A 14098-nucleotide genomic window follows, 5' to 3' on the forward strand; every position below is an offset into this window, starting at 1 on the left:
TTCTCAGCACCCATATAAATAATGGAGGTCTATCAACATCTAAAAAAAACAAAAAAAAAACCAAAAAAAAAACACCGAAAAAGTCATTCTCCTTTCTTTTTGATGGAATTGTATCTGAAGGATTCAAGATTCTGCCCCTGTTAATTATTTTGGACTTCTGTTCAAAAGACCTTTCCACTTTTGAGGCCTAGCCTTTTTGTAAGAAGAGGAGCTTCATTAGCAGGAGAGAAGAAAAGGAGAGATTAAATTTAATCAGGGACTGGAGTTGTAGCTCAGTGGTAGAGTGCTTGCCTGACATGTGTGAGGCACTGGGTTCAAGGCTCAGCACCACATATAAATAAATAAAGGTCCATCAGCAACTAAAAAAATACTTTTAAAAAATTTTGATCAGTGCATGCTGTATAGAAATATCATACTGAGTAACATTAATATGTACAGTTAATACATGTTAATAAAAAAAGAGAGAAGCTTCAGTAGATGTCTGCAACTTCAACAGTGCATTCCGAAAGTGTTGTGTCACTGTTTTCAATAGTAGTAGACTCTTTCATCATACCATAGTTTAACAAACACATGATTGACTTCCATAATTATTAAATATATATTATGGACATTGTATTTCACAGTCCCAGACCTTGTTTCCAGATCTTGTTTCCAGATCTTGTTTTGATCTCTGTACATTAACTAACTTGACCATAATTAGCCTTATAATTTTTCTGACCTTGGCATTTTAGGCAGCTACTATCAGTTGAGTTTACTGGGCTAGATGATATTTATTTGTCGATCCTATTCAGTAAATATACATCGACTTTTTAGATGCTTACTACTGATTCACTAGTTACATTTTGTACTAGTTAAATTTTTTAATTATAGGGAATCTTAGAAACCACCATGTTTCTCACAACAAATCAGGTGTTTCTGAATTCACTTCATTATCTTGTTTCCTTATTTTATTTTTAAGTTTCACCTAAACTACCAATCCATAATACCATTTGAATATGTAATTTTTAAGTTATTACACTTTAGAAAATAATTGTAGCAGAACACCAAAATCACACACACAAAGGATAGTTGGTTATCTTTATGTTGTTAGGGAATTTTACTACAGTGAAAATGGACCTACGCATAATCAAGTATCTATAAACAAAACATTTGGTAAAGCATTACTGTGTCTGGAAGTTAAACTATGAGAGCCATTGTTTATCGGTATAATCAATAATTTTAATATAGCAATAAGAAACCAGGTTGTTAGCCAGGCTCAATGGTGTATGCCTGTAAACCCAATGACTTGGGAGGCTGAAGCAGGAGGATTGCAAATTTGAGGCCAGCCTCAGCAATTTAGTGAGGACCTAAGCAACTTAATGAGACCGTGTCTCAAAATTTAAAAAATAAAAATGAAAAGGGATAGGGTTGTGGTTCAGCGGTAAAGCACCCTGGGTTCAATCCCCAGTACCAAAAAAAAAAAAAAAAAAAAGAAACCAACCAGGTCTTTGCTAAAGCTGGAAGAAATCACACTAACTCCTATAAATTAGCAGTTGTAGGTCAGTGAAATTAATAATTTGTTCCTATTGCAGCAGAGTTCCTCAATCATTTTTTGATCCTATATCAGTAATATGCCATATTTGCCAAATTTTATTTACTACAGATTATTTTTATACTATTTCTTCATGGAAAATCACAGACCAAACAAGCATGGGGGTGTGGGCGTTCCCCGCACATGTATATAACAAAATACTTACAAGAGTAAAATATCAATTACTTTTTTATCCCAAATCTTGGAATGAAATTAACTTTCCTGGAAGATGTGGCAAGTTTGTCTCATACTTTAAAACAGTGGTTCTAAAACTTTAGCATACCACAGAATCACTTGAGGAATTCATTAACATATACTACTGGCCCTTACAACCCAAGTTACTGATTTAGTGGGTCTGAGAGCACAAGAATTCATATTTCTTTTCTTTTCTTTTTTGTAAGTTATAGGTGGACACACTACCTTTATTTTATTTTTATGTGGTGCTAAGGATCAAACCTAGGGCTTCACACTTGCTAGGCAAGTGCTCTACCACTGAGCCACAATCCCAGCACAAGAGTTCACATTTCTAACACATTTCCAAGTCTCAATGAAGCTGGTACAGGGCCTACACTTTGAGAACCACTAGTTTTTTTTGCGGTACTGGGGATCGAACTCAGGGCCTTGGGGTTGCGAGGCAAGCACTCTACCAGCTGAGCTATCTCCCAGCCCAGAACCATTGGTTTATAAAATCTTTCATCCCACTGGGATTATTATATAAAAGCACAAATTTGTGGGTTTTCTTTAGAATCCTGTTTTTGTTGCTTCTATAGATTCTCATCTGGCTCGGTTAGAAGGTTGTGAAGATTGGTTTAGGAGAGATATAGAGTAAATAAGAGGAGGAAATGCCCCATTTCATGAAGGATGAGGCATTTCCTAATACAAAGAAATAGGACACCAATTGTTAAGTAACTCAGCTCTTACCATTGAATAGCAATATTAGTGTTACTATAAAGTCCACCAGTTTAGATTTTTTTTTTCTTTAAGCTATCTTGAATATAATTTGGTGGTGTAATGTATTTTATTTTACTTTTTAAAATTTTTTGGGACTGGGACTATATAACCCAGGGGCATTATACCACTGAGCTACATCTCCAGGCCCCGCCCCCCTTGTTTTTGTACTGGGAGGGTCTGGCTAAGTTGCTAAGTGAGACCTCAAAGTTTTTATCCTCCTCTCAGCCTCCTGAGTCTCTGGAATTATACGCCCTACGTAAACAATATCTTTTTGATGATCTTTTAATATAGAAATTATTTCAGATTACTAATGAGGTTTATTTATCCTTAGTTTCCCTCTCTAGTGAAAGTTGACTTCTGTTCTTCAAAGGATTATTATAGAAATATTATCTAAAAACAAAATGTTTGCCGTCGCAGTGGCACATGCCTGTAATCCCAGTGGCTCAGGAGGCTGAGGCAGGAGGATCTCAAGTTCAAAGCCAGCCTCAGCAACTTAGCGAGTCACTAAGCTATTCAGTGAGAACCTGTCTCTAAATAAAACACAAAATAGGGTATGGATGTGGCTCAGTGGTCGAGTACTCCTGGGTTCAATCCCTGGTTACCCCCACCCCCCCAAAAAAAATGCTTTACTGTAGTCTAGTCAAAGGCTGAAGGTGGTATATGTGTGTTTCTTTCATAAGGGTTTATGATAATAATGTGATTTTCTTCGCTGTATTCTCTCCTTGGTTCCTTATGGAGAGAAGATAAGAATTGGAAAATGAACTTTTCTGTCAGCAATATATTTCTCAATAATTCAAATTTAAATTAATAATTATTGTTTTGGATTAAGTAACATGTCTAATTTTTTTGTACCTAAACTTGTTTATTGCCAAATAAATTGGTTACCATTCAATATGCTGAACAATGTCCAATTTCCTTTTTCTTTTTTGTCTGTTTTTAGTACACTCAGAAGAAGCCTTGTTTTTACTGGCAACCTGTTATTACCGCTCAGGAAAGGCATATAAAGCATATAGACTCTTGAAAGGACACAGTTGTACTACACCACAGTGTAAATACCTGCTTGCAAAATGTTGTGTTGATCTCAGCAAGTAAGTTTTAAAGCTTTCTAATTTTGTTCTTTTTATACTATAGAATTTTGGATAAAGTTCTTCTGACAAATTAAACTGTGATTGATCCTCTTTTCTCCTTTTTTAGTGGTAGAAATCTGTTTAGTAACATTTGAAACATTTACACTGTTGTCTATCGCATTTTTGTTATAGAGAGATTTCATTGTTATGGTGAAACAGTTTACTTTGGGAGAAGCTCAAGTTATGACTGTTCTTAATCAGTTTCCAAAATTATCACAAATATTATTTCCTTTCCTTTGCTCAGTGTTAGGCCACTTTGAATAAGCCTCAAACTTGATGGTTCACTGAAGGATAATGTGCCTTGGTGGTTGTGTAATTTCCTTTCAAGATCCATTTTTATCAGGGGAAGTGGGGACCATTGCATACCATTTTGAAGCAAGGGCACTTACACATTTGTTGCTTATTTACAGTTAAGTCAGTTGTCCCTATTCCAAATCTGGAGGCAGCTGGAGCGATAGATAAATCATGTTCTGTTAAAACTCTTCTCTGCTATAGAACATGGAATAATGATAAAAGTAGCTAAACAGATATTTGTAAAAGCCTGTGTGTATATTTTGTTGTTAAATTGGAGGATTCAAATGAGTCTCAAAGTCATGTATTTATAAATTACTATATTATTTGTCCAGTGACTAATGACTTTTTAATTAAGGATAGCTAAAATAGCTATAAAATTTCTGGAACATTTGTTACTAGATTATTTTAAATTCCAAATATTTTAATGTTTAAATCTTAAAAATTAACTCTTAATTTGCCAATTAGTCTCTTAAGCCAATTTCTAAATTGACATTCTTATCCCATTTATAAATGTTTTTAAGTGTGTGTGTGTTTGTGTATTTATATACACACATGTATGTTTGTATGTTATGTATAACAAATAGGGGGAAAAAATTCCAATGACAGTGAAAAGATGTATTCAGAATATGCTATTAACCTACTTGAGAGTTTTCCACATGGTGATTTTAATTAATTATTTTTAATCAAAAACTTTAAAACTCAAACAATTACAAACTCTGGCATGCCAAAAATATATAATGAAACCTGGCAAATTTTTATGTTTGGAGAAAATTTGTGGGGTTTTTTTTGTTTTGTTTTGTTTTTAATCAAGGAAACACAATCGAAGCCAGGCACCGTGGCACCCACCTGGCTCGGGAAACTGAGACAGGAGGATCGAGAGTTCAAAGCCAGCCTAAGCAAGTTAGCGAGGTACTAAGCAACTCAGTGAGACCCTGTTTCTAAATAAAAAGTACAGAAAAGGGCTGGGTATGTGGCTCAGTGGTTAAGTGCCCCTGAGTTCAATCCCCAGTACCAAAAAAATAAAAAAGAAAGAAAAGAAAACACAACTGACAAAAAGAGGTGAAATGCTACTCAGATTTCATTCATAAAATGATTGAGACTATAAAATATACAGTTTTTAATTAAAATGTCAGTCTTTTTTAATTTGCTAGTACCTTCTTACTTCAAGGAATTATAGAATTAAGGGCCACCATACTTGTTAGTAAAGAATCGTTCATATTTCTCCCCAGTAAAATTATCATCTTCTATTTCTTTTGACATGAGTAATAATTTTATTGCTTGGACTAGGTTTCTACATATAGAAACTAAATTTAATGACTTAGAAACTTCAGAAGAAACCGCAATTTTAAAGGACAAAAATTTCCTGCTTCCCAATAATTCGAAGTACCATGAACTTTTACTTTGTCTCCATATTTACGACATATATTGGTCATGAAGGATGTCTTCATGAAGTGCTTTTAATATTGATATATTTTAATCTGTAAATTTATATTTTGAAGGCTCGCAGAGGGGGAACAGATCTTGTCTGGTGGAGTGTTTAATAAACAGAAAAGCCATGATGATATTGTTACTGAATTTGGTGATTCAGCTTGCTTTACTCTTTCATTGTTGGGACATGTATATTGGTAAGTAAGAATGATTCAAACTACCAGAAATGTTTTCTGTATGAGAATGCTTTGTAGTTTAAAAAAAACTATGTTGATCTATGTGTCAGATTTAACTTGACTGAATAGTACAAATCTTCTGATTCCTTGACCTTGTTAAACCAGTTAAATAGTAAAGAAGTGGATCCCATTTTTTACTGTCCACTTACCTTTAATGATAATTAACTACAGCAGCACTGCCTAAGTGTTAGTTTTTTTGTTTTGTTTTTTTCTGATGTTAAATATCACTGCTAAACAATAAAAAAAAAAGAAAAAAAGAAAAAAAAAAATCACTGCTACTCCTTAGCAGCTTGAAGGCAAATTTCAGTAATGAAGAATAACAGTTCTCATCTCGTATATCATATAACAGTTTTGAAGTATGTCAAAAGAAATCTTTTATAATGACAGTTGAAACAATAGTGATTGCAGTAATCGTTTTTTAAACCTATTAAAATTAAATTTTCAAAAAAAGTATGAAATCAAAGTTACTACTATAATATTGATCTTACTCATTTTCATTCTGAAATACTTCTGGAGTAGTGGGTGGAGATGCAATTAGGATAATAGAAATTGCTCATAACTGCCCAAGGGAGCACATTGTATATGTAAATGTCATCTGTTGTATGAGAGAAGTAATTGAACTAGAATATCTAAAGAACCAGAATAGCATTTGTTTTAAGATAAATTAAGGTTAGTTTGAATATTGCTTTAAGGAAAAAAAATTTTGAATATGGTTTTTTGTATATAATTAAGTTATTTGGCTGAATTTGAGTGTTCGTTTTTTAGGTGTGGTAGCAGTATATATAGCCATTGATGCCACTCTTGAGAACAAGATTAAGTAAAGATATAATAGCACTGTACTACTGAGCTACAACCCCATTCTTTTTTTTTTTTTTTTTTTTTTAAATTGAGACAGGGTCTTACTAGATTGCCACATTAACCTTGAACTTGGAATCCTCCTGCCTCAGGTGGGATTAGTGCACGACCCTGCCTGTCTTCATTTAGCTTAAAATAAGGGATGTGTGTGATGAATTTAGGTCATGCCAACTCTGCTTCTTCCCTTTTTTTTTTTTCCTTTGTTACTGGAAATTGAACCCAGGGATGCTTTACCGCTGAACCACATTCCCAGCCTTTTTTTAATATTTTATTTAGATACAGACTCAGAATTGCTTAATGCCTTGCTAAAGTTACTGAGACTGGCTTTGAATTTGAAATTGTCCTGCCTCAGCAACCCCCCCCTCAGCCGCTGGGATTATAGGCATGTGCCACTGTGCCTGGCACTCACCTGGCTCTATGCTTGTTGTTATTCGTTCAAGATATTTGGAGAGCTATCCCACATTATAGCTAGACACAGTACTTGACACTGGGAATATAAATATAAATGACTCACAGTCCTCACTCTCAAAGGTTTATAATAGAACACTAGGAAAGAAACAGTTAACAAAGTTTTGAAAGTTTTTATTATCATAATAAAAATATGATAAAATTCAAGCAATATTTTGTTTGAATAATAGAATAGTAATCAGTTCTGCTTGGTTAAGAAGAGTAAGATGGTAACTAGGAAAACTTGATAGAAAAAGTAAAATTCTAACATTTCTTATCTGTAGAGTGACTTTTAAAGGAAAGTAAATGTTTGAGGACTATAAATTATTTGAGGGGAGTGATATGTAACTGGAAGTAAAGGATTTGTGAAAGAAATAAAAATTTTAATATTCTTAAAAGCACCATATCCAACTAGGCACAATGGTAAATGCCTGTAGTCCCAGCAACTTGGGAGACTGAGGCAAGAGGATCACAAATCCAAGGGCAAGCCTTAGCAGTTTAGCCAGATCCTGTCTCAAAAATACAAGGACTGGGGATATGACTCAGTGTGATAGAGCACCCCTGGATTCAGTCCCCAGTACTGCAAAAAAAAAAAAAAATGTACCAAATCATTGACCATTATTAAAGGCAAGTAAAAACCACCATGAAATACTACTATATACCTATTAGAATGGCTAAAATAAAAACTTCTGACAATAGCAAGTGCAGCTAAGGATGCAGAGCAATGGGATCCCTCATACATTTTGATAGGAATGATATGTATATCATAACAGCTTATTTGTAAAAGACGGGTACCAGGGATTGAACTCAGGGGCACTCAACCACTGAGCCACATCTCCAGCCCTATTTTGTATTTTATTTAGAGACAGGGACTCACTGAGTAGTCACTTAGTGCCTTGCTAAGTTGCTGAGACTGACTTTGAACTCTCAATCCTCCTGCCTCAGCCTTCTGAGCCACTGGGATTACAGGCGTGCTCCACCATGCCTGGCATAGTAATTATTTTTAAATAAAATTATTAATAAAGTTCTTGAGGGTGCAGTTGAACCAAGTCCTGAGAAAAGTATGATGTGTATGTGTAAGGCAGTTTCAAATTATGAAGATGGAATTTCTTTCCCCCTTCTGAGAAATAAGATTATTTTTGTCATAAGGATGATTAAGTATCCAAAGTGGAATAATCCTGTCCCAAAACTGAATTTTCATTTTAGTTGTGGTATGGCTATCTTGTGACCAAAATTACATCCTGTAATCTAAATATATAGTTTTTTAGGTCATCCTTTCTCTCCCATATTTTCATCACAAAGGGCCACCTCTTAAATTTTCAGACTATTTTTCCCTGAACAGAACGTTTTGTCTTTGTTTAAATCAGTGTTAGCCTACAACTTTTCTGCCTTTTAAATAATTTTTACAGTCCTCTCAAGGCAACTTTAAAAACAATGAATAAAAGTGTCTGATTTGTGTTATGTCATACAAAACAGGCATCAAGGCTCCTTGAAAACAGGAAGGGGGTAATTTATAAATGAGAAACGTTTAATTCCTGTGCTCAGAAAACACTCAATTGCAAGAGAAAATGCAGGGGGAAAAATCAGCAGACTGTGATTGAGGCTAATTAGCATGAATTGAAACATGGAGTGTTAGGAATCTATTGACAGTTAAGGTGAGAAGCAATGCAGATCATAACAGTGAAAATAAAGAAGGAACTTTAAGCCAGAGGTAAAATAAAAGTACATGAATTAAGGTCATATTTCTGTTTGGCAATGAAGGTCAGGGAAGAATGAGTCAGTGCTGCCTCTAAGTAGGTTTTTTGAGTGTGTGTACTTATGATAATAGTGGTTTTCTTAGTGCACACACCATGCCCAGCTCAAACCTCTCATCTTTATTATATCACGTGCCCTATTTTCTACTCACTTGAAAATTTTAGAAGTGAGGCCGACTGATATCTAAGGAGAGAGCAGATTTGGGGAGAAAAGATTAATTTGATTTTGAACATATGAAGCTTTAAATAAGGAATTAAATTTTGATAAAACTGTCCAACAGGCAGAGGAAAGGTAAGTTTGAAGTCAAGAAAGTAGATTTAGGAATCATTTATTGAAAAGTTTCTCACCAGAAAAGGGTTTATCAAGAAGGGGACTGAGACAGAGGAAATGTCTTTATTTCAGAATTACAAAAGAAAATAATAAAAGAAACAGTCATATAAGTGTTAGAGGCTTAGTATAATCCTCAAACACTGACTTTTTACTGTATTTTCCTTGTCATAACCTTATATTAAAAAACAATTCCTGCCAGGTGTAGTAGCACACACCTACAATCTCAGTAACTCAGGAGACTGAGGCAGAAGGATCACAAGTTCAAGGCCAGCCTCAGCAACTTAGTGAGGACCTAAGCAACTTAGCAATACCCTGTCTCAATATAAAACAGTAAGAAGAGCTGGGGATGTAGCTTAGTGGTAAAGTGCCCCTGGTTTCAATCCCCAATACCAAAAATAAAAAAATTAAAAAAATAATCACAGGTATTGATTTACCACTTTTAACCCTGTTACTTTTAGAAAATATCCTTTTTTTGTATATATACCTTTTCTTTATTTCCTATTTTTAGGTTACTTTTCTACCCTTGGTAGATGATTAAATAGTTTGATACTTTGTGACGTATTTTTCCTTTAAGAAATTTCATCAGAACAATGTTAGGCATGGACTTTGACAGAACTTATTTGCATTTTCCCAGAAGTCTGTCTCCTATTCCTGCTTCCCTCTGTGTGTGTGTGTGTGTGTGTGTGTGTGTGTTTGTGTTTAATGTGCCCTAGGCATGACATATCTCTGGCCACCAACACAGACATCAAGATAGATTGAACCAGAGTACTATCTTCTGTTTTGCCCCTGACAGCTATGAGAGTAATACCACCAGTGTGGTGTCTCTTTGCCCATTGCCAAGGTGTTGCCCATGTGTTTATTAACTTATGTTAGACAAATAGGGCAGGACACAGTGGCATGTGCCTGTAATCCCAGGGATTTAAGAGGCTCAAGCAGGAGAATCGCAAGTTCGAGGCCAGCCTCAGCAACTTAGTGAGCCCCTGTCTTAAAATAAAAAAAGGGCTGGAGATGGATGTACCTCAGTGGTATAGTACCCCTGGGTTCAATCCCCAGAACACCCTGACCCCAAATTAATTAATTAGACAAATATGGGAGGCTAGAAATTCTTCAACTGGAGGGGGTTTTGTTGTTGTTGTTGTTTTCCCCCCACACACCCATGCTGGGGATTAAACCTAGAGCCTCACATATGCTAGGCAAGCACTCTGCTACTAACACCCCCACCATCCCTTTCTCTGTTTGCCTCTGTTTTTCAGACAGGATCTAATTAAATTGCCCAGGTTGGCCTCAAACTTTCAATCCTGCCTTTGCCTCTCACGTAGCTTGGAACTCAGGTGTTTGCAACCATACCCATCTCAGATTTCTAATGTTTGTTTTATTATTTGCCCTGTTTTCTACTTTGAAAATGTAGAAGTTAAGGCAGACTAATGCTTATTTCCAAGGAAGTCTTCTTTACAGTTCTCTAAGATTATATTGGCAGTTGACTTATTAAACAGATTATGTATTGTATCTGATAGTTTCACTTGAAGAGGAGGTTCCTTTGAAAATGTTGGTTGCATTGCCATCTGGTTCTTTGTTAAACCTTACAATTTTAGAAGACTTGCTGTATGTTAATTTCATGTAGTATTACAGCATTTGAACCTCAGACCAAATAATAAGTATTTTTTACTTCAGAGCTTCAGTGAGTCTCAATACCCACCAACCCCTTCTGCCCTCCTTTTTAAAAGCTTGGGAGGAAACAGTGCCATTCTAATAATCCCAGATTGTTTCAGGTATATTTATTACCAGGGATATTGTGAAGATTCCAAATGTAAACCTTTAGGAAAGAATTACGAATTTTCATTTTCATTAAGAGCTACCACTACTTTGTTAAAAATCAAATAATTTTAAATATGTTTAAAGTATGTAACTCACATTTGAAATTACCAGTGGGATGTTATATGGTAATATTCAAAAAGGCAGTAAGAGTTTAATATTTCAGTTTATGTTGTATTTGTTTCACCTGACTTAACTTGAACTTTTCCTAAATAATAGGGATAAAATGGGAAGGAGACATTGATAATTTAGAGAAGCATCAAGAAGAGTGCTGTCAGAATTTATATAAGATTTATCTATTTTTCTAAACCAAAAATTGTCTTCATAATAAATGTTTGGGGCTTTATAGGTTTTTTATTCTATTGTTTCCACAGCAAGACAGATCGGCTTGCCAAAGGATCAGAATGTTACCAAAAGAGCCTTAGTTTAAATCCTTTCCTCTGGTCTCCCTTTGAATCGTTATGTGAAATAGGTAGGTTGGTGGAGGTTGTGGGGGTGGAGGGGGGTTTGCATTTTCTCCTTTTTTTCCCCCCTTTAATTTTTGGAGATTCATTCAGATCATCTGTCTTAAATAAAAATATTTTGCAAAACTTAGGACTGTTGAAATTGAGAATATGAAATTAAAATCATATGATTCGGGAATAATGTGACCTTCCATTACTCTACCTAAAAGATTAAATCCACTAGTCATTTCTGTTTAGCCAGTTCATCTTAAATATCTTCAGTCCTTTAGAATAAGTTATATTGTGTGTATCTCACTAAGAAATTAATAGAATTTCTTAAGAAATAATATAGAGTGCCTAGAGCAAAAACTGTTAGATGAATGACACTTGAACAATATACGGAGTGTCTTGGTATATATGCTCTAAGCTGTGTAAAGGACCATTTTAAAAACAGGTGTCTGTATACCCAGAAGTACTTCAGTCTTTACTGTAATATTACCTGCATTTCAACTCTCCATCCCCACCTTTCACCTTGAGAAAAAAGAGAGCTAGTTTTTTTCTGCTTTAAACCAAACATAAATCTTCATTTTTCTTGATTTACTATATTTAAACTAGTGTCCTTGCAATTTAGTGTATTTACTAAATTTACATCTTTGTCTTATGGGTTAACTTTTATGACAAGTTAATGGTGGATGGGCTTTGGGGAGGTCAATTTGATTAGCAGAAATGAACAGAAGAATTTTAAAACCCTAGAATAAGGCCTGATTTCCAATTAGTTATAAAACTTGAAAGAAAAAAAAAGATTATCCCTCAGAGGCAAATATCTTTTTTTTGTTTTTTTGTTTTTTGTTTTTTGTTTTTGTTTTTTGGTCTTTACAGGTGAAAAGCCAGATCCTGACCAAACATTTAAGTTAACATCTATACAGAACTTTAGCAACTGTCTGCCCAATTCTTGTACAACACTAGTATCTAATCATAGTTTATCTCATAGACAGCCTGAGACAGTTCTTACGGAAACACCCCAGGACACAATTGTAAGTGTATCTACTCTAATGTTCAAAAGATTATGAAAACTGAGAAAAATGATCTGAGCTAAATAATGTGTCATAAATGACATAATAGAAATTTTCTGTTTCAGGAATTAAACAGATTGAACTTAGAATCTTCCAATTCAAAGTACTCCTTGAATACAGATTCCTCAGTGTCTTATATTGATTCAGCTGTAATTTCACCAGATACTGTACCTCTTGGAACAGGAACTTCCATATTATCTAAACAGGTTCAAAATAAACCAAAAACTGGTCGAAGTTTATTAGGAGGACCAGCTGCTCTTAGCCCATTAACCCCAAGGTAAGTCAAACAAAACCTAATTCAAAATGTTTTGTAATATTTTGTGATCTTATAATGGTTCATATGATTAATAAGTTAATATGAACAGCAGCTTCCCAAAATATTATGGAAATAGAGGTATTCTGTTTTAAGAAAATGAAAGAAATATGGATATGATAAAAATTTGTGTATCTGTTTTGTTTGTGGTGCTGGGGATCATACCCAGGGCCTTGCACATGCTATGCAAGTGTTCTACCACTGAGTTATATGCCTAACACCGGAGAAAATTTTAAAACTCTTAAATATGTCTTAATTATCTAGTGTATGCATTGAAAGATACTATCTTTATGACTGTACATCAGCAGATAACAGTGAACCCCTTGAAATGTTTTTATGCCTATGATATAACCATAGCAACACCAGGTTTTTTTTTTTAAGTGAATTTTTCTAAAACATGGAGGAAGTATTGACATCAATCAGTGTGGAATGTTTTGTCAAAATTATTAGAAATATATGTATATATAAATATAGCAACCTACCCAAGAGGGGTACATGTCTAATAGTATCAAAAAATTGTATGCTATGAATGGGGCTTTGGGGCTAGGGAACTACTAAAATAGCATGACTGTAAGATGACAGTGCCCTTAGAGACTGTTATATAATTATATTGATAATTTTTGGATAAATATCCAATAGTGTCTAGAGACATTGTCTCCATATACTTGTATCTAAATCCCACAGAGTCCAGGAATTTGAAATAATATAATAATTTGGAGATCTGCTTTTAAAAAGCCACTGTTCTTTATTTCTAATAAACCTTCTGAGATGAGTAGTTGTGTCTCAATTTAGTTCCTTTTTAAATTTTTGATTTTTTTTTTTTTTTTTTTTTTTAGTTTTAGTAAATGGTGGGTTGTGTAGGTTACATTCACATCTTATTTTTAATCTGCCCCTCAGGTCCTCACTGCCCCCAAGACTGATTTGCCATTCTCTTCCTTTTAGACCTTCTAATTTAAGTATACTGCTGCTTTATATATGCCTTGATGACTTTTTGACACCTTGATTTCAACCTCTTCTCAGTTTTGGGATTTTGCCATTAGAAACCCCAAGTCCTGGAGATGGATCCTATTTACAAAACTACACTAATACACCTTCTGTAATTGACGTGCCATCCACCGGAGCCCCTACAAAAAAGGTATTTTACATGTAAAATGCAATTTTGTATTGATTATATAAATTTGTTTATGGGGGTGGAGGATGGGAAAGATGGTGGAATGAAATGGACATTATTACCCTATGTACACATATGAATATACTACCAGTGTGAGGGCATGGTGTTCAGCCAGAGAAGTTGTGCTCTACTTGTGTACAATGTGTCTAAATGCATTCTACTGTTATGTATAACCAATTAGAACAAATTAAATTAAAAAATTTTTAAAAATTGTTTAAAATTCCAATCTGTAAAGATAAACTCAGAGAAAATTTAACTTTTTCCATAATTGTTTTTACCTTGGAGTTGTGGAT

At 34.4% G+C, this 14098-nt stretch overlaps 1 protein-coding gene across 5 annotated transcripts in view; it reads left to right on the top strand.

Annotated features, from left to right (window-relative positions):
• Positions 1-14098, top strand: part of Cdc27 (cell division cycle 27) — a 56251-nt gene that overhangs the window by 13995 nt on the left and 28158 nt on the right. For 4 of the 5 annotated variants that reach the window (XM_047544705.1, XM_047544706.1, XM_047544707.1 and 1 more), the window contains exons 3-8: positions 3462-3609; positions 5442-5567; positions 11180-11277; positions 12128-12282; positions 12387-12598; positions 13655-13769. In XM_047544705.1, coding sequence (XP_047400661.1) covers positions 3462-3609; positions 5442-5567; positions 11180-11277; positions 12128-12282; positions 12387-12598; positions 13655-13769 — 854 coding nt within the window. The remainder of the gene's footprint in view (positions 1-3461; positions 3610-5441; positions 5568-11179; positions 11278-12127; positions 12283-12386; positions 12599-13654; positions 13770-14098) is intronic. The other variant, XM_047544709.1, reaches the window with a different exon arrangement.

Source organism: Sciurus carolinensis, chromosome 3 (assembly GCF_902686445.1).
Source record: "Sciurus carolinensis chromosome 3, mSciCar1.2, whole genome shotgun sequence".
Classification (NCBI taxonomy): Eukaryota; Metazoa; Chordata; class Mammalia; order Rodentia; family Sciuridae; genus Sciurus; species Sciurus carolinensis.